General features: G+C 39.2%; 1 protein-coding gene across 1 annotated transcript in view; it reads left to right on the plus strand.

Moving 5' to 3' along the window:
- Positions 1 to 5,508: 5,508 nt before the first annotated feature.
- Positions 5,509 to 27,582, plus strand: part of LOC118224656 (cadherin-7-like) — a 92,187-nt gene continuing 70,113 nt past the window's right edge. Inside the window, exons 1-3 of the mRNA XM_035412261.1 lie at positions 5,509 to 5,526; positions 10,461 to 10,712; positions 21,423 to 21,888. Coding sequence (XP_035268152.1) covers positions 21,661 to 21,888 — 228 coding nt within the window. The 5' untranslated portion in view covers positions 5,509 to 5,526; positions 10,461 to 10,712; positions 21,423 to 21,660. The remainder of the gene's footprint in view (positions 5,527 to 10,460; positions 10,713 to 21,422; positions 21,889 to 27,582) is intronic.

Raw genomic sequence — 27,582 nt, forward strand, 5'->3', positions numbered from 1 at the left:
TCTACATTGAACCGTTGCATCCAAACATAAATAAGACATATATATGTAAAACATATATATATAAAATTTGACATATTTTCACCCATGAAGGAAATATAAAAAAATATTTTTTTTAAAATACAATTTTCTAAACAAAACAATTTCATGCATGCATTTTATTCAAGACGTGGTTCTCATACGCCGGTTCTCAAAAACCCAAAGTACTGGATGTAGGCCATTGTTCAAACATATTGTGTAGTCATAAAAAAAAAAAAATTAATTGCTGTAATACAGCTGAAATTATTCAGCAACATTATTCCCACTATGATTGCCATTTGACACTTTGAAGTGACACATATGCTTTGAATGACCACATTCAATTCAGATGGTAAGATGAAAAAACACAGGGCCAAGTTACTTGAAATAATTTACAAATTGGGTAGCAGCATTGCTTTGGAATAAAGCATGTTTAATTAGTGTTAGCTAAGATATCCAATATTGTGTATTGTAACTTGGCCTAATTTTGATATCAGTACCTTTAATGGCAGATATTTGATTCAACTTATCTAGGTCTATTGAAGACCATGATTAGTTAATTAGTGAATCGGGTGTCGTAGTGCTGGGCTAACAAAAAAACCTGCACCCACACTGACCCTTATTGGATAAGGTCAGACAGCCCTGATATACACAGTTCAACGAGACCTTTTCATTTCAGCCATGTTTGCCTTCATGGTGTTCTCTGTTTCTATTGATCCTAATCTTTATGCCCTATTCTTAAAAAGGATATATCACGGTCTAATTAGGTATATCGGGGTATTCTGTATACTTCTCAATCTCTTGTTCTGGTCATTTGGGGACAACCACCCCATTGTGTTGCGGGCAGTTTAGCCGTCAACCTCGGAAGAGTGGATCTCAATATTGCCCGTATCAAATCCAATCCTACGGTGTTTTGTTGGGCCGGCCGAGCCAGGCCTTTTCTTGTTCTTAGGTTCTCTGTTTCTTGCCCCATAGAAGATAGAAAGGCCTTGTTTTTCTCACCCCTGCTGGTTGCCTAAATCACCTCAATTTGTTCCAACAATCAGTGAGAGTGCAGCTGCTGGGGGGATGGGACAGGGTGGGGGGTTTTGGGGGTTGGTGGAGACAGGGTTGTGAGTTAGGATATGTGTGTATGTGGAGAAGGGGGGGGGGGGGGGGGGGGCTTTGTGGTAAAGGGAAGAATGTTCGTTGCCACCCAGGCAAGCACGAAAACTGTCGCACTATGGGACTGAATGAATGCAACCAGTCTGTCTTTTTCAGCTGGACCAGTGATGCATGCGCCCACACATCCCCCTGCAGCAGAGGAAACTACCATGATGAAAAGCTCAGCATCCCCCCCCCCCTCTTTTCTCCCTCTGTGCTCAATGGGAGCTAAAGCTCGCGGGGGTTCCCCACAGCACAGACCTTGCTGGCACAATCTTAGCAACATCTGTTATCTTTCAGCCAAGCCATGATTGAGGACAGCCTCTCGCTTGAAAAGAACAGCAAACAAAATACATGGGGGAGGATAAAAAATCTGACAGTTTTGCAGAAATAATAAAAAAATAAATAAGCATAGTAAAGTGTTATTCTTCGTCTCCCGTTCTGACAAAAGTTACATTTAGCTTTTGTTTTTTAGAACCTGTAGAATAGTCAGGATCATTGTCATGTTGCTGTAATTGTGGACAGAATTTTCAGAGACAGTGAGAGAGATAATAAAACAGAATAGCTTAAAGAGATGGGGAAGAAAAACCCCTATATTATTATAAAGCTTAAAAAACTCATAGGGAATATACATTTTTGCTTCCTTTGGGCAGACATTCTTTCCCTGCCTGTTTGATGGGCTTGTCAAAATAAATAAATAAATACATAAAAAAATAAAATTTTAAACATTGGCATGTCTGTGGACAAACTGAACATAGAAGCAGCCAAATGAGCCATTACTTAGGTATTTGTCTCATTTCCTCGTAGCACAGATAAATGACTGTTTGTCCTGTGCATTTGTAGGTTTTTTGCAAAACTGAATGAACGTTTCCAGCAGCCTTTTACACCGGCTGCTTTCACTTATACTGGAGTAATTAATCAGCCACATAAATCTGAGTCACAGCCTTTGGTGTGTTGGTGCTTTTCTTTTTGAATGCATCCCTCCTGTGGCATGCTGTTTTGAATGCACGATGAGTCGGCATCCGGGGGATGCCTCATGGCTGGTGCTCTTGAAAGGCATGCCACAAAAGGCTCACATTGTACTCTTTTTCTTGCCTTCTCTTCTCAATAGCGCTGTGGCACAACAGCATATTGTCCTCTGTTAAGGCCCTCCCTCGCACATCTATAAGTCCCTTCTTCTAAGGGGCTTAGAAGCCACCTTTAGAAGTGCTCAAGGCAGGAGTGGATCGCAGAAAAGGAAAGGGGAGGTTATCTGACCCCTGAAAAGCCTCTGACCATGAGAGGCATGGAGCCTCAGAGCTTTTTTCATGATGATCAATTACTGAATATATGTGTTTCTGAGCATGTGCGCTGACATACGTGTAATTTTTTAGGGCCATTCAAAGATTTCATTTGAAGACTGTGAAGAATATGTCTCGTTATCAACACTAACACAGCTTAACAAGGGGATACAAAATGCAAATGCAGATTCCTTTACAGACACAAAGAGGGAGAGGAAAATGCACACACTCTTAAAACCTTCACCATATTAAAACCTATTTCATTCATCATGATATGACTCGTAATGTTCATATTGAGTGGTGTCATAGTTCATTGAAATGTTTTAATTTGATGAGTATAACTGATTGACCATTTTGCACAGTCATGCATTTTACAGAATGCCCAAATGTTTAATTAAAAACTAAGAAAATATAGTCACCAGCGCATATTATAGAATTATAAGTAGACTTGATTTGGTTAGCCTTCATTTCTATTTAATTACTTGTTTGCAATCATTATGTGTAGTGTGGTATGCATATAGTACACTCTTAGAAAAAAAAATGTTCTGCAAGTATTTTTGGCTTGTCTTTAAAGGGAGCCCTTTTTAGTTCTTTATGGAACCCTCTATGTTGTAAAACGTGTGAGAGTTCATAGATTACAGACTCGCAGACTTTATTGGCATATTTCCAAGAACAGGTCCACGAGTGGACAAGGGATTGAGTATACAAGGTGTGAAGTAAGGCAAGACCTCTGACATCACCCAATATGTGACATGTTGCTGAGAGACCGAGATTAAGCCTTCGTCAAATTTATATGACGAGAGAGGAAGAAGCAAGTCATCTGGTTTTGACTAGGCCCCTTAATTTTAGTGAAGGCAAATATGCTACAGCAACAATCTTATTCTAGATGATTCTGTGTTTCCCCTTTCCTGTTTCAGCATGGTGTGGAATAACTTGACTGGCATACACAGAGCCCTGACCTCAACTCCAGTCAAAACCTTTGGGATCAATTGGAAAGCCAGCTGTGAGCCAGGCCTAATCGCCCAATCAGTGCCTGTCCTCACTAATGCTCTTCTGGCTGAATGCTCCAATATCTAGTATAACACCTATCCAGAAGGTAGGCCAGCTCCATATTAATGCCCATAATTTTTAATGAGCTGTTGGATGGCAAGTGTACATGTATTTTTGGCCATGTACTATATATTTCCATATCTGCTGCCGAGTAGTGTTTTGTATCAACAAGTGAAAAGTTTTTACTTTAGAATCTCAAAACTTTTACTGTTGATTGATATTAAAAACCACAAAAGCATAAAACTCATCCTGGCAAAGTGTTATTATGTTCTTCATTTTGTACAAACGAAGAAAAATGAACATATCCTACCTATCCCCCAGATTATGATGAATGTGGTCATTTGAAACATCTAAGAAATACACAACACTTTGCTTGTAAAAACACGACAGAAAGCATGAGCCAAGTGAAAACCTCCCTTGTCACTTTATCCTTTGATGCTTCTCGAATTCACTTTTGGGCCATCAAGCCATCAGTACTGCCATTCCTTATTAGATACAGGGGGAAAATTCTCATGTGGTTGCAGGCTGGAGGGTAATTGGAATAAACATTTTCATTCCACTCGGCAATTTTATGTTCCACTGCTGTCTAGATGTTCTTTCCTTATAATTAGAATCTTTAAAAGGTACATGGAAGTGATGCGATGGCTTAAAAGATAAATGTGATCAAATATGAGCTCAAGACATTCTTTGAAAAATATATTCAAAAAGGTATGCCAAAATCCTAGATATTTTGAAATATCCTGAGGTTTTTCACTTAAAATAAAAATGTCTTGTTTCTCCCTAGTTTAAAATCTCTAGTTGTGCCTATTGACTCACTATTTTCCCCACATACACACCTGTGCTGAAGCTCACGCATTTAACGGGGCTAATGGCACTGTCATTTACCATCCATGTTAACCTCTACATGGATACACCACTGTACATGCAACTAGTAAGTATCCGTGATTCTGGACCTGTAAAGTAAAATGAACTATCCTTAGTGAACTATATTAACTGAAATTAGAAAATCTCTTTAACTAAAATGAATTTTATATTGCACCAGCTTTAAGTGAATGTGATAAAGGCTAGTAGACAAACAATAAAATCTCTGCTCTTTTGATAGGAATGGCTATTGCTAAATTTTTTATCTGACTCATCACTGAGATGAGCTCATGAATTATGTGAAATATGATGTGATTAGATGCCGTCAACCAACTGACCAGTCTGTGGTAAATTCAAAGTAAGTGAAATTGTGCATCGGCAGTGCCCAACAACATGGCTGGGAATCTTTTTTTGACCCTTGTCCTCACTTTATTTAAATAAAGTTTTTCTTTCATTGAAAGTATTTTCATTTGAAATAAGGGAATTTGTACAGCTGCAGTTTGTCATAGCTTTTGTTAATGGCCTATAAACATTGGCAAAGGGAATGCTGAGTGCTACTCTTATTCATTCATCAAGGCTATTTTCCTCCAGGATATTACACACTTTCAATTAGCTTTTGGGCATGAATACCTGACTTGCATAGATAGTAAGAGAGGCACATTCCTTTGCTGAATATGTGGAGCAAGTCCCATGCTGAGGCCAAAGACCAGCAACACTGGCTAATTAATTAAGCACGGAGTGCTTTCTCCGCCAATCAGGATGAGTGTGAAAACATTTTTTTCGGTCCATCACTTCTCAAAATGTGAAGATCAGATTTCCCAAGCCATTCATTATGAATACCCTATAAAAAGGGGAAGATCGCAGTACATAATTCCTAGTTTCCAAGTTACTTTTAAACCACTCAGAATGTTTTGATGATTGTCTCTTTATTGTTTTGACTGTGTTGTGTGTCTGCTGAGCTGGTGTTTGGTATCAGTTTTTTTTTGTCCAATCTTAATATTTGTTTAATTTATTATGATGTCTCTACTCTCAAACCAACAGATAATTTCACAAAGGCTTTTGCAGTTGTTCCATGATTACTGTGACCAGAGATCCTAAAACCTTGACAAAACTCCCTGAGCTATGCTGGCAAAGCAGATGTCCATCTCCAGATCCACAAACCTGGAATAAAACTGAGGTATACCATACCACCTGCCAAATTTCATTTTGTTAAGTTGAGGTGGGAGTTTAATTGGTAGGTCTGAACCTTGCTCTGTTATTGCATTCTTTAGAAGCATTGTGTAGCTTTCTGCTTGGAGAATACTTAGAAACCTTCTTAACAACTCCCTCAAGTTTGTCAACTTTGAGGAAATTGTTGGGCCAAATACCACTTAGCAGTGCCACAATGTGGGCATTGTAGGTTAAATGGACTGCATTTGGCACCAAGCCTTTGAGGGCTTCCTGGCAAGCTTAAATAATGGAACTTGCATTCCATATCTGAGACAAATACAGTCAGATTATTGAAATCTACCCCAAAGCCCAACAGGCATTTATTGATGCAATCTGCAAATGAACAGAAATTTCAAGCAGCAAGCTACACTGTCAGCAAGCACTATATTCAAATTTGCTGTCATTCATTTTCCTTGCAGGACAAATAAAGCATGCAAAACAGAATTGCCTGTGCCATTTTGACTGGTCTGTGACTGCAGACATGCTGTCAACTGACTTGACCAGTTTTTAGTTTCTTTATGTGCAACAGCAACTTGTAGCATGTACTGATGCCGAAGTTGTTTTACAGAAGAGGTTGCCCCACGATTGATTGCCTGCTTCTTGTGAGAGGCAGGTAATTTGGAATCATCCAGTTTTCCTATTAGAATATTTGCACTCAGAAATGCATTGGTCAAATTGTGGATGACATCTATTCGTCACTCAAGGCGCTCTTGTGCCGACTGACAGATTCCCCTTTATTGCTGGTCTCTGCACAACAAGACTGTAGATGTTTTTCTTTTTATTTTATTTATTTTTGAACTATTGTTGTTTTGTGTGCATTTTTAAACATTTACTATCCTTCTCTTCATGTGAAAAGGAATTGCTTTCATGAGTGGCCACAAATTATATGTTTAGTCAGGTGACGATGCTAATACAGTGCCTATGGGAACCCAATGAGGATATTGATTGCAAAGAAAGTTTGAATCCATGTTAGTCATGTGCTTTACATGAGAGTGATGGCCCAAGCCGTAGTGATTTTTTTTTTTTTTTTTTACAAATCCAGCTTATGTGGCTGTCACATTTAGTGGTGTCACTGTGCTATAAAGCAGGTTCCTACATGCACTATAAAACAATGTATTCTTGTTTAATTTACCTCCTCTCAGAGGACAAGGAATTATGTCTACATCCTTTTATTAAAAGGTCAAAGAATATCCAGGGAAACAAAATATGAAGTCATACTTATCTTAAGTATATTTATAACAGTAAACAGACATTTTTTTTTTTATAATTCAGTAAAATACTGCAGTGTCTGCAGTGTATGAACTAACCTGTTCCTCTCTATCTCCTGAAATGTCATAATGTGTAACACTGTTAAAATGATACACAATGCACAATAGTCTTCCAACATATTAATTTGCACTTTTTTATGACTGCTTTTTAAAAAATTGAATTCTAATGTGAACTGGCTTTTGTATTCCCAGAAAACATGGCTCAGCTCGGCCAAAGTTTGTGTTATATTTGAGCATCAGCTACCCAATGGCCCCACAAGAACATACATTTGCTTATTTTCCCTTGTTTTTTTAACGTAGGACCATTGAACTGGGCCAAACTTGAGAGACATTGGTTGGCCTACATGACAAGCTGTGAAGAAATGAACATAATGGCTCACCATCATACAGTACATGTCCTACTCAAGCACCGTGAGTCAGTTTCAAAACATTTCCTTCATGAAAATTTTAAACACAAATTAGCAATAAAATGTCTTCAATAGCTGCGGAGCTCTTTTGAACACCACCACGAGTTAAGTTGGTTCATTACCATCACATACTATTCATGTCAAATTGCATTTGAATTTTGAGAAAATCCACTTAATCTAAGCAATGAAGACGCACACCTGCGTAACGTGATTCAATATTTCCCTGCCACATTGTTTATCAGTGAGATATCCTAATCATTGCATGGGAGTTAGACTTTAATTTATTCAGTACAAAAAGGAATAATCAAATCAGCATTAAGCCAAATCCCTTCATTACTGAGACAACAAACTGGCAAATTCAAGTGCTATTCCAGACATTTCAGTCGTTGCTAGTTCACTAATAGTATAGGCTAATAGTTTGGGCACTGTGCTAATGAAACTATAACTTGAGTATGGAGCAATTTGTTACTATGCTTTTTTAAAACTGCATTCAGTTGTCTGCCTTTTTGAATATCCAACAACTCTTGAGAATTATTATACTGTAAATGCCTGTAAATACTTGTGCTGCAACATGTTTTGTCTATTTTATATCTATGCAATGTGCACTAGACAGATTTATGCCCACTACAAAGTGATATTATGCAATGAGCTAAATCAAAGTATTTTTTTCTATAGAAACACCTGGAAAATTTCTGAATCCAATCCACTTTTCTGCAAAAAGAGGGAAAAAATAAACGCTTCACAATGCAGTGAGGTACACTGCTTTCTTACCCAAATCTTCACATACAGGATAAAGGATATCATGGTATGGTCAAACCTTGACCACGCTGAACACACCAAAAACAAAACATGTAACGGGTATAGCAAGGAAGGTAAACTGGTGCCTTTGATAAAACTATGATAATATTTGGATGACACATGTCAAATTGCAGGCTGGTGAGACAAGCCCCATCCCCATAGAGCACAGAGAGTCTGGAACTTTTTAGAGTTTCAAATGGAAAATGTTTATATTTGACTGTCTATGTATTTGCCCTGAACAGTTTGATTTGATTGATTTGTTCTACTTATTTGTTATGTTGAATGGTGCCAGCACTGCTTGGTCATTATTTTATGCAGAAGATCAAATGATCCTCAAGTTGCAATAATCTGTTTTCTGCTTTGCCCAGCATTTAAAAAGTCTTCACCAAAAGCTTACCAAGATTCTCAGTATAGAGCAGGGGGTAATGGCTCTACAATACATACATCAAGGGCCAACTGTTATAACACTCCCAGCTGATTTTCTGAGCCCCCCACGTCACCACCTACTGCTGGATTGTTGGATGGATGTGCCCAGAGTTTTATGCCATGACAGAGAATTAGAGAAGCGGAGTCAATCCAGGAGGATCTAAGACCTTGGAGGATGAGCAGAGGTAATGGGATTGTGGGTTTTAGGGCTGGTGGATGGTTTGGCCAGCAGCAGGACTCAAAGTGAGGAGGAGGCATTGTACAAAGCACCTCTGGCACTTTATGACTCCCTGTGATTGATAGAGGGGAGCAGACCGGCAGAAATCCAATGTCAGTTTCCAATTAAATAACTTTCGCCACTGAGCTGCTCTCTCACTCTCATTTCCCCTCCCTTCCCTTTTGTCCTTTTTTTTCAGTTGTGCCAGAGAGAGGCTTTACTTTAAATGATTTTCATTAGGCTTTTTTTTTTTTACATTAGGTGACTGCACTTACATTAACGATCTATGCAGGAACACATTGGCAAGGATATAGCTGGAATGAGAGCAGTTGGTGTTCATTCATTTAAATGTATAATCCTCTGATGTTAAAATAAAATAAAAAATTAAGACAATTCATATTGAAAATTAATAAAATACACAGAAAACATAGTGATTACCATAGAAAGGCCTGATAAGTATGAAGCTATGAAAACAAAAAAGGTTGGACCGGGCCCGTTACTTGGTGCACAATCTATTTCAGCATGGAGGCACCACACTGTATAAGTGACATACCTATCACCACACAACACTAAGGTTTACAGGTACACATTCAGCTACCCGCAGGCTACTGTCAATACGACTGCCTCATTTTTTGCAGTAAAAACCTTTTTTTACTCTTTTCAGACATGACTTCCACTGCGGTTTAAGAAAGGTTATAGAAAATAATCCTGGCACAGAGAAGTTTTACTTTTGTAAAATCTCAAACATGAATCTACAACAAATTTCCATAAATTTTTCTATACACAGCTTTAACCAGACATATCTTTCATTTTGTTTAGGTACTCAGTAAAGTTTTCAGTGTTAGATACACTCAAAGGGTTTATATGAGTGCATTATGGCCAGCCATACACACACAATCGCGCACAGGCACGAACGCAAACACACAATTTCATTTTACTGCATATTTCTATTTGTTTCCTGAACTTGGTAGTTTTTTTTTTTGAGAAATAATTCTCATTGCCAAAATATATCAGTTGTTTCCACGTTTTAAACTTGAAACGACACATAAAATATGCCAAACTGATTATTAGTGCCACTTCTGTTCTTCATTTACATATGCGCAGGACAAATGCAGTTGAAGCATATGTGGGTGTTGTCCGACATTAGTGAGTGCATGACAACGAGATTTTATTCTACACTGCAGCTCTGATTAAGTGCAGATTTTGAACTTCTCAGTTCCTTAAGATGCCAGACTGCAAGTCAAAAGCCTACATTGATGAACCTTAGGCCTGATATAACGGAACATAGGGACAGCTGGTAGTATTAATAGGGACTCGCTGAATTATTCTGAAGTAGTATAATGCCCAAAGAAGTGGCAGGGTACTTCATTCTGCATTTGGTTATCTGTTTTATGGTTAGTGACCCTCCAACCCTCCCCCACCCCGAAAAAAAAGAAACTTTAAAACATTTTTTTTTTTTTTACCCTTAACAGAAAGGAGGAGTGAAAATCTACACCACTACATGTTTAGTGTATAGTGGGCGTTTGCGCTTTCAAATGTTAATAGGCTACCGTTCATTAGAGGATAAATAGGCTTCAGTCCCACCCCCTGTCCCCTGTCTTTCTATTTTTTAATCGTAAAATTCTGTTTTTTTTTTGACAGTGTTAAAAAAGAGTTCGTTTTCGGATCTGTTTGGAATAGCACCTCGTCATCCCACTGTGGGAAGGAGCACATCTTGTATCTTGTGCAGCCGTGGGGCAGGGGAGCTTAATTATTTTCCTTCTTCCTTGTTTTCTTTATTATAAAGGTCTAAACTGAAGTGGCATTAGGACGCCTGACAATGTTTCGCTCGCAACGGTCAGGAGCTTAAGGAGGTCTCCTCTTCAACAGACAGTTCCTTGCGTGGAGTCCGCTCGCTGCAGCTGCCACTTCTCAATGGAGCTAACATCAGCGAGAGTGCGTATGTAGAACGGGACCAGCGTAGTCATTTCAATCAACATAGACGCGGTGCTGTCTCAAGCATCCTCCGAGAGAGAAAGAAGGAACCGGGAACACGGAGGTAAGGGACAGTTTATTAAAATGTTTAATCGCCGCTTATTAGGATGCTTAATCGATTGCCTTCTGATAAATTTGTATACATTTTTTATTTTTCCAGCCTGAAGGATTTTATATAGCCTATAAAATGCGATTTCTATTTTTATGGGGGAAACCACCGCGCGTTAGAGGAATCTGTCAGAATGTACAGCTTCCTGAAGTGCTGGGGAAGCAAATAGAATACCAAAAACACAAGTTTTATAACCTCCAGATATGTAGTGTTTGGGATGCACAAGGCGTGCGTACATTTCGGACACAAGGAAAAGTTGATATTCCATAGGCGCATAATCTAGATAGAGGGAATCACAAAACTAGTAGGCTAAGTTAAAGTTGGAAAGCAAACACATTGCTTTGTCGTTTCAGTATAAATGCTTGTTGTGCCATACGTTTTAATACACGTTGGGTTATTTCTAAGGTTTTATTCCTGTCCATATATTGACTCGCTTATGTATAATGCATGACTGTGTTAAGTTGTTAATTTTTGGATTAGTAGACCGTGGACGAGAGATTTTTCTGCAGAGGTGGCTGTAAAATGAGACATTGACAGCCTTGCTTCTTTACTTTGTAATTTCCCCCCGTCGCGGGTGTTTCAGTTGCTAAATCGTGTGGTTCTTTAGCCTACTAGGTAGGCTATAGTTTAAGTGAAATAGAGTTACTCGACTCCTTTTCCTATTTTCTGGGTCGTGTTTTCATTTAATAGCATCAGTGCACGTAGCCTACCAATTTTGACATTCAGGTGAGATTTTGATGAACAGAACGGCAGGTGCCTCGTGTTTTGTCCGAAGCCTTCGCTGTATTCGCTAGAGGATATGAATGGAATTGAACTGGAATTATTTTTCGGTGTGAGCTAAATGCGTACTATAAGAAACACTGGTATTTTGATAGGTTTCCGAGCTTCAGACTTATCTTCAGCAATGTGGTCAGGTTCAGTGGTGTGATGTCTACTACCTGCAGAATTCAGTAGCAAATGTGATTGTCGTACAGTACATAGAGGACATCTGATGACAATTTCCCACAAATTCACATCACTGACCAGAACTAGCTACTCCACTGTAACTTATAGGCTACACTTCAAAAGTTAATATGACTTTAAGTAGGCTAGTCGTTTCCTAAATACCACCTAGGAAAATTCGTTTGCCATTCAGTCTATGCCACTTTAAGCGACAGTATGATACAATTTATAATGCATACACCTACTTAAAAAGAAGATTAATACCACCAGTGCTAACGATCAATACGTAATACGAAAGATGTTTAATTGTGGCTTGGATTGTGGCGGCGCAATAACATGTTTTTTACGGATATAACAAAGATAATTGATTTTAAGAAACCTGTGTGTATCCTATAACACGTTTTCATGACTATTACGTTTGAATATCGGTAGCCTACATATTCGTATTACAAAATAGTTACTAGGGACAATAAAAGTGTCCGTTGAATCGAGTGGTTTGAGATTAGAGAAAAAGGAAAAGAAAAAGGCCAAGACGGATGTCTATTAATAACAACGGCCTTTGTTTCGGATATCGCACTGATGCTGAATACAATTCACCTTCTTTCTGAATTAACCTATGACACAGTGCGATGCCTTTTTAGTGGTGTCCGACAGAGCAATCTGTCCAAACACAATGTGTAATATTGCCACCAGGTGGCGTGGATCCTGGGCAGCATTGTCTGGTATTTACAGTCTTCAGCGTTTTTCTTCCAGCTGCAGAAGAGTCCGCACACTTCTTTCACCGAAAACCGCTAGCAAATAAACAAAAAATAAATATCCTGGTTATATTGTGTATAGGCTATTTTGTGTTCGGAATTTCTCAAATGTATTCACATGCAGCCAATTTAACTTATTTTTCATAGTAGTGCACGTTTGATTATCTAATTAAAAGGCAGTTAAATTAGGACAAATTTAATATGTCACTGCTGTAACCGTCTGCAACTCCTGTGTTGCTGTAATTCATCAGATATTTCATATGACATGCTCAAAATTAAGGCAGAGCTTCATGTTCTTTGCAGTGAGTATTAACATTTTTACAAAAAATTAATTAAAATTTGTGTTGAGCAATGGAGAAGTTCCGATGTTGCTCGTTTGGTTCTCTTCCTACTGTTTACAGAGTGGGCTGCGGGACTCTTGTGTTGAAAGATCTGCTGTGCTCTTCCTGTTAATTAACGACTGTCAGGATATGCCAAAGATGGGCCAGTCTGAGTAGAGAAGAGTCACCATAAATGTAACGCTTGATAATTGTATTATGGATGATAACTTAATGTACAATGCAGTACCATTGTCATTTCAGAATCAGAATGACAGAAAGTTACTCACACATTCAAAGCACTGTCTATAAATCCTGAATTAAAACTAGCAAAATCTAGGCCTGCCATTAAAAGTATTTCAAAATGAGGCCAAGTAACACAAAACTATATTGGCTATCTTAGCTCACACAAATTAAACACGTTCTATTCCAAAGCAATGGTACCCAATGTTTCCTAAATTATTTCATTTTCTGTGTTTTAAATGATGTTAATCATTAACATGTTGAAGTTTTTAAGTTTGTTCAGCATTTAATGTTAATGTGTTTAGCTAACTTGCTTGCTGTGTTGACATCTTCAGGATGCTCCATGTGATTCTTGGAAAAGAAACAGCCACCTGGTCACTGGCATTTATAGGAAGCACACACTACATTGGTCTGTATGATAGGCTATGGCTATTTGCTTTAAAGAAACAAACAAAAGCAGCTTTCCTCATCGATTTGGACATTACCACAACTCAATTCATGGTATGTTATGAAGTTGCTTGTGTCAATGTTTACGCAGTGTTTTCTAAAGCCCCATGCTTCATAATCAGGTCTCACCTTACCATTAGAAATGTGCTTCCTTGAGTAGGATTAATATGTGCACACGCATTGTAGGGTGTTTTCATTTACTGTAACAGTTATTCTGCTCCTGGGTTACAATGATGATATGAATGTAACGTTGGACTGCATTTAATTTGGCTTTAATTGTATCCAGCGCAATTAAGTTATGAATGTAATAGAAATGGTGAATGACTACTGGCATATCAAAGCGGTTTGAAGTAAAATTTCACCGTTTTAGTCTAAATAATGAGCTAAATTCAAAAACTTACATTTATGGCAATTCTCCCCTACTGTACGGTATGCTGTATTCAGAACCTAAATCTTTCAGCTCAGACTTTATGCCTTGCCTTCATGTGAAATGATTCCTACTTATTAATTTAAACAATTTGTTTAGTAAAAGATACATTGATTAAATAATTGAGATTGAGGCCGATACGTTACTGTTTTCGAACGTAATATAATCTCTGTTTTTAATGATACATTTTAACTAGGTGGTATGACATAAATCTAATCGGGACTATATTTTACATGTTGTGGGATTCACCAAACCATACTGAATGACGATGAATGTTGTTTGATATTCTTTATGGAGACTCTGCAGTTGTACATGATATTATACTAGCATTCAATCCACTGTGGCTTTCTTTTTGCAACTATAAACCTTTCCGACTGCAGCACAGTGTAGCTCTGATTCCGCAGGGGGAAGGAGCCCTTTCTTGAAGTCTGCTTCCTTCCTCCCATGTCTTGTAATCCTTGCTTCCTGTCCTTGAAGAAAAAATGTGGCAGCCAGTGACATTTGTGGGTACTTGTCAGCTAAAAAGCGCCTCTAACGGTTAAAAAATGCCCATCTCTGTATGCGTTTAAGTCGATGTCCGTGTGTGCGTCCGTCTCGAGCCCTCTCTAGCGACACTTGGCTATCTCTGTAGCGAGTGCGCGTTAGGTAGCGATGATAAAAAGGCCATATGCCGCCGGTCCTCCCTGGGTTGCGTCGGACGCCCAGATGCCAGAAGCAGCACGCGCTCTCTGTGTTTGAGTGCTCTCCCTCAGGGATGGCAGGGCCCCTCTAACTGCCACTCTAACTGTGGGGGAGGGCTCTGGCAACCATGCGCTTCTTGTCAGATGGCACTGGAGGCTAATGAGACTTCATCATCCTGTCCCGGGCCATTTGGTCGAGCCACTCAGAACGCAGGGACTGGGTTACCATCCAGGACGTGCACCCAGGGTTGGGCCAAAGTCTGTGTGTGGAGGGTCAGCGAATGCGAAGCTAATTATAATTGAAAGCCACATTGGCATCCTTGATTTACAGTTACTATATCAACAGCATAAAAAACATAACAGTTCAAATTATATGACAAATCTATCTGGCTAAACAAACAAATCAATCAGTATTCTATTTCTGATACAGTACCAATTTCATCTTGTAACTCCAATAGAAATATTAATTATTCTACCCTAACACTGACAGCATAACCTCACGCATTCAGATTAATGTTAATGATTGCCTTTGCAATAAATTATTTGTCTTAGATACATTTTATGCACTATATATATTGGCCATAATGATTGCTGATAAAATGCTTCATTATATTGAAAATACAATTTCTGTGTTGTAAACATTCCATTATGCAGAACAAAAAATATTAACCTAAATATTAACCTGAACAATAAGATTTAAAGCTCTACTGTAAATGTATCATGTGTGTCCTAATTGTAGAGACCATTGGTTGAGAATATATGTAGCTCATCTTCTGTCAGTATAGTGAAGGTGGTTGTGTGTTAATGGGCTGTGATGGGCAATGGAACTGGATGAGTGGTACACTTGTAGACATTTGTGCAATGTGGATCAAGGAGATGAGGGTATTTATGGCCACCACAGTCTAAGGTCACATTTGGAGAATGTTCCTTTGTCTTTTTGCTGTAGAGTTGGGGGTTGACAACTAGATACTAAATTCTCGGAAGGACATCTCTCTCTCTCTCTCTGTCTGTCTGTCTGTCTGTCTGTCTGTCTGTCTGTCTGCCTCTCTCTCTCTCTCTCTCTCTCTCTCTCTCTCTCTCTCTCTCTCTCTCTCTGTCTCTCTCTCTCACTCTCACTCTCTCAAGTCTACACACACAACAAGACACAGTATAGTATTAGTTTTATGTTTTCCAAGTTGTGGTACATGTTTCAAAACATTGGTTATCATTTTCTTTTGCAGGGACAGCTTTTTGTAACAGACTTAAACTGACATATATTCCTTGTGGCTATTATTAGCTTAAAAGCAGACAGAAACATGTAATGCAATGGTTGCCTTAAAAAGAACTGTGATAATGGATTTTCAGGTATTCTTGTCATGTGTGCCATTTTTGTACGGTTTATCTTTCAAATAAACCTCTATATAAGAATTCAGTTTTATACGAATGTGTCATTCCTCATTTTAAGAGTTTCATTAGAAAGAGAAAATGTGCAGTTCTTTTTACAATCAATCTAATATTCATAGCCTGCTCCAAAAATTATAATTGATAATTTGGACCAGGTGGTGTACCTGACAGGTTTTGATATCGAAAGCAGCAATAATAATATAAATAAATACAATAATTATAACCTGCATTTCTATGGAGATTTTTGAGATCACATATTTTGTGAATATTCATTTTGCATGTTTGACAAACAGCAAAAAACCTTTTTAATAATTGTGATTGATTTACTTTTTACCAGTGGAAGTGTACAATAAATCTGTATTCTAGCAGTTTTTTGACAATAAACTGTTTAAAGTGCACACTTTTCGAAGTCAGAAAACAATTTTTCAGGCTCTGGAGGTTAAAAGTTGTATATTCCTTAACTTACTCTTCAGAAAATGAAACCATTGAATGTAGATGAATCAGAAATATTTATTTGCTCAAGGCCATTTAGAGAAAATGAAACAGCGCATCAATAGTTCAGCATGTCATTGGACACAGCGTATATATTGTCTGGCTGTCACATATGGGATTTTACAAATAATTACACAAAGGAGTAAAAAAGGCATGTGCATGGACAGGTCCTACTACAGTAATCAGCAGTACAAAACATTTGTCTTTAGATACACACCAGCATCGTATGTTCCTCTGCTGCTGAGAATTTCATTACACAGTAGAATATATTATTTTTCATTTTGATGTGCATACCCGGTAAATTGGCCTTACGAGGCTGATAATATTAAACAAGAGTAAAGACCTTCAGGATTTGAGGCCTCTAAGACCTAAGCTTGACACTGACGCTTGATGAAAGGACAAGCAGCTGCTGTTGGCAGGCCCTCTCAGTGAGAGATGTGTATGCAGGATGGCAGAGGGTGGGTCATCAGTCAAAGGGGATGGGAATGGATGGGAGAGCTATGGTCTCTCTTCCCAGGGATCAAAACCATGGGAGACAGGGAGCAGAATGGAAAGGGTGGGGGGGAGGGGCTTTCCCCACTGTACGGCTCTCCCCAGAGTCCAGCTAATGCTTATGACGGATAAGAATTGGAGGAAGCACCGTGTCACAAGGTATTAGATAGTGGGAGTAAGGATGAATGACTGAAAAAATACGAAATCCCCCAAAAATGCCAAACACCCTTCTTTCCTCTTACCCGTGATATGCGGTATCTCGAGAAATCAAATTGGCCTTTCAAATTGGCCACTTGAACTAGATGCAGCCGCCAATGTCTTCTGTCAAGCATGAGTAGAACTGACGGAGAGGAAAAAATGTCTCTGACTGTTCCTGGCGTTTGGGGGTTGAAGCGAAGCTGAGCTATGCAAATCTCTTTTGGGTTCACACTTCATTCGTTCTCTTTCTTTTCCCTCCCACTTGTCTTTTCCCTGCTTCCAAAACACCGCAAAATGGACTGACCAAGCTTTAGGGGACAAATGTGAAAAAAGAAAATAATTTATCAGTTACTAAGCACTTGTAATCCTGCTGTAAAGCAAGGCTTGCAAATGAGATTAGAGGGTTTAGATAAGGCATTTCCCCCCGCGCCAGCGTCGACCTGTCTCTCTTGTCTGGTTGGGGAACTGGGGGAGCCAATTCCTTCAGTCAGTGGTAGGATCTGTTGTCTAATTGAAAGGGAGAATGATGGCGTTCCCAGATGGATTCTCCGGGAATTTTCCAGGAGATATTTTGAGTTCAGTTCTGTCTCTCCCTCCACCCCCCCCCCCCCCCCCCTCTCTCTCTCACTTTCATGTGCCTTCTATCATATTTTGCTAGGAACACAAATCGTGTAAACATGTTGAAGGGTATAATAAGAATAGTTGCACTATAAGATATCTGCCCTTTGCACACAGGTCAATTTTGTGAGGAGCAAGTATTACCAATAGATGCATCAGAGAGAGGAAAGAAAATTTGTATTAGAAGTGTTCTCTGGCCTCAGAACCAGTATGGTGCACGTGTGTCTCACAACAGCATTCTCTGAACTCTAGGAAGGAAAGTTTCTTTGATAGTTTCTCCCGGGAGCTCAAGTGTTCTCAGTAATGCCTCTCTCTCTTTTTTATCTGTTAGCATCGACTTAAAAGGTTCCTCATAACACCTTAAAGGTTTCCGCATAGCAACGGCCCCCGGGACCCCTTAGGAGGATCTCGGAACAAAACCTTTTGCCGCTTAAAAATGCGGTTTTAAGGGGGTTTCACATTTCTGTTCGCAAATTGCGCGGCCAACCCGCTTTACTGTATATTCTCCCGAATTGAGCCTCACTGTTTTGCCAGCGCAGCCAGATTAGGACGAAATGAAAAGGGGTTTTATTTACAAAAAAATGTCTGCAGCACCATCAGTTGCTGAAAAACTGAAATTACCTTCAGCTCAAGGTCACAGGCAGCTGTTTTGCTCCTCTTCAGATTTAATGCATTATGCATTCTCAGGTCCCTGTGCTTAGACTCAGTTGCCTCCTTTTTTAGGAGGGCTCCAGGTTACGTGCAATATGAGGCAATCATTTTCCTTCCCCCTTCCCTGGGCTGGCCCTCGCCGCAGGATCATCGCTGGCACAATAACACTAGCGCATGGCTTCCACAGCTTCTCGCCCCTGAGCCAAATTCTGCTGCAGCCATTTCCTCCACCGCCGCTGGAACATCGGCGTCCTTGTTTCGGTTCCCCTGCATTACCTGCGGCACCATTTCGGCCCTGCTGTCTCCAGGCAGACGATTCACCTTGAAAGTTTAACAAAGCACAGAGAGCAACCAGGAAATAAGCTGATAGGAGAAAGAACCTGTGAAATGCAACACTAGGCATTTGTCTGCTTGCGCTTGTTGGACACTCGTCTGCCGTACAGTTGCCGCCAGCATTGAGTCGTGGTTTTGTAAATTCTACTCAGAAGTTAGTTGCAGGTGCAACTCTCTGTTAGGACAGATGAGTTTTCCCCTTGTTGCAAGTACTTATCCTGCAATTAAGTACTCAGATGGAAGCACTGACTATATTAGTGCTGAGTGGTTAGTGTTTTTTGGGTTTGGTTCGATTTGATTTGGTTTTGGAAAAGAATCACGGTTAGATTTTTTTCTTTTTTTTTCATACATACAGTACATATACTTCTTTAGACAAGCTCCAGTATCATCTGTGTCTTATGAGTATTGGGTTCTCTGTGTTTCCAAACTGTCTCGTAACTTGCGTGTGTGCAGGCACAATGGAATTGTAGATATTGCTATGCTTATTTCTGTGCAAACTGTGTTAAATAATGTGTTGTATAAAGAGGATTGTACATCTTTTTCTTCAGGCAAGTTGAAGAGTGATGTTCAGAAGATATTTGGTAGATGAGACGAGCGAAACAAGAGGGCATTAAATGGAAAATGAAACAATGGTAATTTGTTGTGCAGAATAAAATATATATGTTTTAATGCACTTCCTGTCTCATTGACAGAGTAATGTATTAAATAACAGTGCGAGACAGACAGATAACTCACCCCTCCCACCCCCACCTCCTCGGTTGACAGTTTGTCAGCACTGCCCCTGCTCTGAATACAGATACAGATCATTTTGTTGGTTGAACAGATCCACACAGTGTTGTCTCTGTGCACCCCTAAAGCACAATACACCATCATCCTTATTAGTACATGTGATGTGTGGGTGAGTGTGCCTGCCACAATTTTGAGTTCCCCAGTTAGGAGTAAATCCTTCACAAATAATTTGAGAAAGGGGCCTCCTCTGTGAATGCGGTGTCACACTCACGGGCATAAATAAGCAAACCGTGCTGAATCTGCGTCACCATAAGATGCACAGATGGCTGCAGTGAAAATAAATTTGGAATCATTCACACTAAACCCAGTGGGGATGATATGCAGGGGTGCTGTAATTATTGCGGCCACTGACACCCAAGTGCAACCTGGCCAGATTGTCCTCTATGTGTGTGTGTGCGTTCTGGTGTGTGTGTGTGTGTGTGTGTGTGTGTGTGCGTGTGCATATGCATGTTTTTTCAGTCCTCAATGAAAGAAACAGTGAATGCGTGCAGCGTGGTGATTTATCTCTACAGGGTAATTATTGCCGCTTGAGAACCTCTTCGTTAAGGCAAGTGGAATGCGCAGTGTGTGCCTACCTCTGGATGCGATGTGTGGCTGTTTTCTGTTCGGCTGCTGGGAAAAAGCAAAGACAAAGTGCTTGGAAAGTGTGAGGTTACTGTGCTGTGTGCAGGGGCAATTATCGGTCTTAACTGAGAGAGAGGACAGTGTGTGAAAGAGAGAGATAGAGAAAGAGAAAGGGAGTTGACAGAGAAAGATGACAACGCACAAACAACTGGTCTGCTCACCCCCAAGTTTTACTCACTTTGAAACATCCCGTAATGCTTCTAAAATGAGCGGCTTTTACTTTTTGCAAAGCCTAAATACTGTAACACAGTGTCCAATATTCCAACATCAATTTGCGATTAATTCATTGAGCTGTAGATTCAGAGGATTGTTGTCCTTTCTGAAATAGCATTCACATTTTTCAGCCTTTGTGAAATTTGAGTGCAATTGAGATTCGACAAAGCTGATGTAAATGCCATCATAATAATATACAAGGTTACATGAAGTTCAAGTGGTCATTTAATGGTAGCATTACATCACTCGTACATTACCTGTGGCACCAGGAGAGCACTACAGGGGAGCACTATGGGAATGGTACTGATGCAGTCCCCTCATGTTTCTGTTCACACTGCCCCAGCCTTGTGGCACTGCACAGGTGGACAGCGATACCTTGGAGGCAGCATGGTAGCTGATGTATGCTCACTGCATACGGTATGAGTAAACAGACTTGGACTACTGAATGTGGAGGTCGAAAGGAAACCATTTTTTTCCATGCGACTGACTGATTCAATTTAGTTTTGATCTTGTAGATGGGGCTCCGCTGCACTTATCATCTGGCTTGCTATTGTTATTATGAAAGAATATGGGGATAAGATTATATAGGTCTGCATGGTAGAGAGAGACTAAAACATATTTCTGATGACCTTGCATTGCCAGGTGCATTTTAGAGCAGAAACTGTACATGATTGCATTAATAATCCAATAGTCTCTTATCTTTCCTTTGTTATAAATCACTGCTAAAACACATTTAGCACTATGCTAATTGCTAAACTAATTTCCTTTTGCTTAGCCTCATTATTTATAGCTTCACATTTTCATGTTAGGTGCAAGGTAAGTATATTAAGATCGGGAAGGGAATTTTAATGAAATATTTAATATTTTACAATCATTGAAAGGTGTGGCCGCTTCATAATCACTATGAGCAAAAAAAACCTAAAAACAAAAATCTCGTATTATATCAGCTGACACATCGCTTACAGTAAAAAGGGCCTGTGGTCACCAAGGTCATTTTGCTGATTTTGCTTTTGCTCTCTCTCTCTCTCTCTCTTTCTCTCTCTCTCTCTCATTCCTCATAGGTACCACTTGCTTGAACGTGTGAAGAGGCCAATTTTGAAGCCATTGACCCTACGTCACTACTGAGGCCACGTGCAATGCTTAACGCTTCATCCCCCCCAAAGTGACAGGAATCACCCTTTGACCTGCGCTCAGAGGAACATTCATCGGTCCTCCAGACATTGCACGGGATTTTTGGTGTCGCCCTCATTGTCATTTTTTACTTTTTCTACGGAGGTGACTTTTTCAGTCAGGGCCCAGATGCGGTTACTTGGCCCACCTGTGTGCAGCTTGGTGGGCGTGGTGACTCTACTGCTCCCCCTGTGGGAGGTGGGCTGCTTGGAGCTGAGCGCCGGTTCGAGACTTCGGCCCCTGAGGGGTCCCAGGGGACACGAAGGTGCCCTGCAGAGGCATAAACGCAGCTGGGTGTGGAACCAGTTTTTTGTGCTGGAGGAGTACACAGGGAACGACCCTCTCTATGTGGGCAAGGTAATGCTATCTTCATTTGACAGGCTGGGATTTGATTCTGATCCATGTGATTCTGGGGATTGAGGCTGTATGCTGTGTGGGCCATTGAGCGTATGGATTAAGGAGCCTGAATCAGAGCTGAGCAGCACTGGGAATGTCGTGAGAATGAAACATTACACCAGAGATTCTCTACTTTACATTATAATTGCACTGCAGTATTCACAACACTCTACTTAAGGATACTTTAAGTGCATGGGAAATAGGAAACAGTTCCCCAAAGAACTGTATTTTACAGAGAAATTATGTTATGAAAGCTAGGCTTGTGATTTGAATTGACTCTACTGTGACAGGCACTAGTTTTATCGTCTCTGAAGACACAATCAGAAAAGGTTAACGGGTATCTGCTGTCTGATATTATTCGATTAATATTGATATTTTCTGACTGATATTACAGTAAACTGTAGGTGTCCTTAATGCCAATTATCATTGGAGCCTCTATCAATCATCAAGTACGGTTAGCAGCAATAATTGTTATGCTATCATTTACATAATGGAATACAAGTTGCTGGGGGGCTTTCCTTTAAAAAATAAAATAGTTCAGCACATGCAGTGTTTTGTAAGCGGTGTATAATGTTGGGTAGAGGGATCCCAATTGGCTCACTTGGCAAAAGATCTTCTTCTGCGTTCAGACAGTTCACTGAATATTATGCATAGATATAGCCTGGGAGTTATAGAGTCTGGTTAAATGTCATTAACCGTTAATTGTACACAATTGGCTTCATCCTGTTCTGGTAGGATGGGTTCAAATCAGGAAGTGTTTTTTCATTTTGTCCCTTTTGTAGCATTTCAAATTTGCGTGATGATTGATCATTATTGCTGATGACAGGTAGTTTGCTATCAATTTATTATTATATATTTACATATTTCATATGCCATACTGTGAAAGTTGTATGCTGTTCCGTAAGCATATGGATCCTGATTGTGTCCATACTGAGGCCCAGCTTTTCAGAGATACTATGTGTGGTGTATGGTGGGTGAACACTGTAGCCAGTCTATCGCATGAGCATTGTTCCATGACAGGAATATATTTCATGCGGTTGTGATTTTTTTTTTTTTTTTCAAGTGAGATTGTGGGACAACTTCACATGTCACAGTGTGAAGTGTAAAGACTGGGGTTACACACACACACACACACACACACACACACATGCACACATTGACAAAGACACAAAAATCACCAGAAGTTGGGCTGAATGGTAGTTCTGTTCAAGCATGATTTTCTTATGAGATCAAAGGTTATTCTGATATCTGTTCCAGGCAGAAGGTTGATATTCAAACATACCCTCTAGAAATGGATGGTTTTCACAGGGCTATTATCCCCAATACATTTTATTTACACCTTAGTGCCTAGGCAGTAGTTCAACATGTTTGTTGTAACTATTTGGTGTACTCACACAAGCTACAGAGCCTCTGATATGAACTCAGATTAACTTGTTTTCCAGTTGTATAGCAACACATGGAGCAGCATGGAGGCATTTCAGCACCATAGTTAAAATGGACAGCTCCCCTGTGGTTCTGTGCCTAGTCAGTTGTTCTGCAATGTAATGTAACCAACAGTAACAATACAGTGTGGACACTATTCATTTATACAACACTTGTGAGCTATATTGCCAATTGATCGCTATAGTTATGATGAAGTGTACTCTCACATTTTGTCTTCTTATAGTGAAGTGTTGAAGTTTCTTTAAAGTTTTTAAGGGCTTTTCTCTTCTCTGCTTTTGAAAGTGTGTATTCATGAATAATCTTCAGAATTTAGAATAATCTTCAGAATTTATCTGACATGTATACCAATGATGTGTTCCAGTGGCGTTACTAAGGGGTTTTGGAGGGGGGGGGTCTGGGCAGCTGAAAGGCAAGCCAGGGCTATAACCCCATCACAAATCTTGATAACACTGGCTCAGCCACCCCCTCACCCAAAATTATTTTCTTACAATTTTACATTTTACAATAAAGAAGACTTATAAGCCACTGCATGTATTGACCCAGCTCCCTCTTTGCACCTCCAGGGAAACACTCCTGGCCCTGCCACTGAAGAGTTCAGACCAAAACGGTTCAACCTCAATAGATTGTTAATGTGATTTAAGAAAAGAAAAAAACTGAATAGTAACTACATATCCAAGAGTCATTTCACATAAACATCATTGTGCAGCATCTTAATCTCTAAAAGAAAGGGTAGCATATGTCAATAAACAATGAGAATATGTTGTGTAAACTGCAACTGTGGCCATGCCTTAGCTCTCTCTCTCTCCATTTCTCACAATTTCAATTTGCTTTATTGACAGGACAACGACAGTCATATTGCCAAAGCAACACATGTAAGACACAGAAACATGGAAACCACATAAACAACGTGTAACAAGTATGACCCACAACACTATAATAATAATAATAATAATAATAATAATAATGATAATAATAATAATAGTGTTCACATAGTATAAAAAAGAAACAATAACATTAAGGTGTGAAGATCAGAACAAAAATGATATTACATTTATTGTAATATAAACAAATATGTATAGTGCAGGTTTAAAAAAAGACAAATTATGGTAATTTACCTTTTTGAACAAAAATAAAAGTAAAAATAGGTCAATAAATGTATTTGTTAAATATGTATAGTTGATGCCGAGAGAGTTCTCTCTCTCTGTCCCTTCTGGGTGTGTGTGTTTTCTCACTCATTAGTTGATATGGCTGCTTGCATCGCAGGGTGTGTCACACACACCTGCTGCCAAACTGAATATTGAATGCAGTGATGTGTATATCAGGTGTTTGATCTGGGATTAAATGGAGGCAGATGTGGAGCTGGGCTCACTGCCCACTCTCAGGCCCTGGGTTGGGGAAAGAAAGGAGCAGCCCAACCAGTCACAACAGAAAGGCTGCAAAATTACATTTGCTTGTTTTATTATCACTGGGCTATTTATTAATAATCAAGTTTTTAATTTATTTACCATTTATTGAAAAGGGACAGATTCATGGAGATTGTAACTGAGGTAATTGATTTAACATATATACTGGGGATATATTCCTTCAGAGCTTCTCAGGAATGCATTCATTTATGAATGAAAACTAATGTACTGTAGGCCTCATCTCTATGAACTTGTTGCAGGAAATTTCTTGAAAGGACATTGTAAAGAAGAAGCTGCTCCGATTATAACATTACAGCTGCTTCCACCAGTGTTGTTTGTTAATGGTTAATTGTTCTAATCAAGATAATGGTTAGTTATGGCTTCGGTACATTGTCTTGCTGTGTGAGTTTTTGACCACAAGTATCTACATTCAACAAAGAATTGTGACCCACTCAGAATGAATTTAAGCCAGTAATACTTTGTCATCAATCTGCAATGGTTGGGATTTTTAAAATGAATGATCAAATACAAATGACGTTTATTTAGGATTGTAATAATTTTAAAAAGACTAAAAGATTAAAAATATCCGAAAATGCATTGAACATCCGTATTTATATCTAACTTAGAATCTAAGGTTTATGTAAGTAATATGCCAGGGAGCATGTCGTTAGCACAGAAGGAATTTACACTCAGTTTGTTATGACAGTTCACTGATTGTATGCACTTCCCATCCTGTTTAGCAAAGTCCATGGGGTGACATATTTAAAAACATGCGTGGGCTTTTTCTACAAATGTCAATATATTTAAATTTGCAGTTCCATTTACATGTTATATGCTAAAACACATGAACATGAGATCTACAGTAGGCTGCACATTACATACATAAGTCGATTCTTGAATTATCCATTGCATAATTTCCTCTCATGTACTGCTTTACAGTCATCACAGTCACTGTTGCATACACTCAATCCATATTGCAGCTCTGTTAGTTGCTCCTGAGAACTACCGCATGTTCTCTCATGATATTGTTAGAACCATATTGCACAATTCATCTTTAGGAAGGATACAGTATGCACAAATGTCTTAAATGCGCTGAACAAAGCTATTTCGTCAAGCGGTTGTACATTTTCAGAAGTAGCCTATGAAGAACTATAACAGGCATAGTAAATAGCAGCTTTGATTTACTGTTGCTCTTCCCACTGCTGTTTCAATAGGGCTTGCAGGTAAAGAGCACCTATCGCTGCCCTCTGTGTGACTATCAGTATTTTACCATGAATGTATCATTTACACGTGTAAGTAATTGGTGATGTGTTAGCTTTATGAAACATTTTCTGGAAAAAACGCCAGTAGCGCTCGAAAATACAACCCAAGGTAAATGTTTTGTTTCGTACACCAAGCACACACCAAGCAAATCCACCTTGTGATGCTCATTATGATTACTTGATGCTGTACACCCAGAAATATATTTTATTTGGACTTTATTTTGTAATGTACTACCCTAATTGATGTTTAATACAGGGGAAGTGTACATGTGTACATTTTCTTTGAGTTCCATTACCTATATGCTTAATTTGTTGGAATATTTTTTCATTTAGTCGAGAGAGTCTGACAAGCCATCAATTCAAGATAAATTCAATGCACATCACAGGAGCAACAAAGACAAAATGCACAGCCACAAAATATAGGCTACTTTTACCTATCCCACAATTTAAATACCCACAAGTGGTCATCTTGTGGTGTTCAGACACACTTAACATTTTGACTGTGAGAATTACATGTTTTGATGTTAGTGCAAGATGCCAGTTTTGTAAGATGAAATGATTCAGGAGATTCACTTAATTTTCTAGGCTGTACATGGCTATCTTCATTTGACATGTTTGGCTAAAACACTTAGGGATAATGTAATGCAATAATAAAACAGGTTTTTAGTAAAAAAAAACATCAATACTTGTCTTTAAAGCAGCAACTTTATGTGTTTACTGTTCATGCTGCCAAATGATTAAAATTAACTAGTTAATCACAGGGTTTGCAGTGATTATTAATACATTAATTGACTAATTAATTTGTGGATGAATTCTGATTAATCATAATTTAATTTACTCAGATAAAGTCCTAAATAAGAGGCTGAAAAAAAATAATAATTCAAAAGAAATAACACTGTTCAATAGCATCTTAGCTAGTATCAAGAACAATGGCAAACATAATGTCTGTTATTGGGATTGACCTATGAATGGAGATTTTCACCTACAGAAAACTAGGTTGAACTAAAAACAGAAGAAAAAATATGGTAGTATAATGTGTATGAAGTTCCTTATAGTTTTATAACAAAACTGTTCACTTGAGTAATGACAGTAGTGAAGGCTTCATCCCTCCTATGGCACCATTTTGGTCCCTTTCTCCTGAGCACATCGCTGAGACAGATGAGATTCACACTTTCCTTCTGTGCATTACGCCCAGGCAGTGAACAACCAATCACAAGGGACTGTGGTGACAGGTGTTGCCAGGTATATCCTTGCAACGAGGGCCAGCTTTACATATACCCTTGCATGCTTTGACCACCACTATAGTGGACATTTCCCCATGCTGTTATTGGGCTCTGATTTGATCCATACACACATCAGTGGTCTCTTTTTCACTTGAATCTGACTCAGGTGAAACCAGCAAAAGGGACCTTCTTCAGTGCTGGCTGTAACTGGAGAAGACTTCACAGATGGCTACCATTTAGCACACCCATCTGCCTTCAGTATGTGGGTGGGCCTGGACCACACCTCATCTCTCTGACCTTGGCAGACACTTCAGGTCCTTTAAC

The sequence above is a fragment of the Anguilla anguilla genome, chromosome 4, assembly GCF_013347855.1.
Source record: "Anguilla anguilla isolate fAngAng1 chromosome 4, fAngAng1.pri, whole genome shotgun sequence".
Taxonomy (NCBI): domain Eukaryota; kingdom Metazoa; phylum Chordata; class Actinopteri; order Anguilliformes; family Anguillidae; genus Anguilla; species Anguilla anguilla.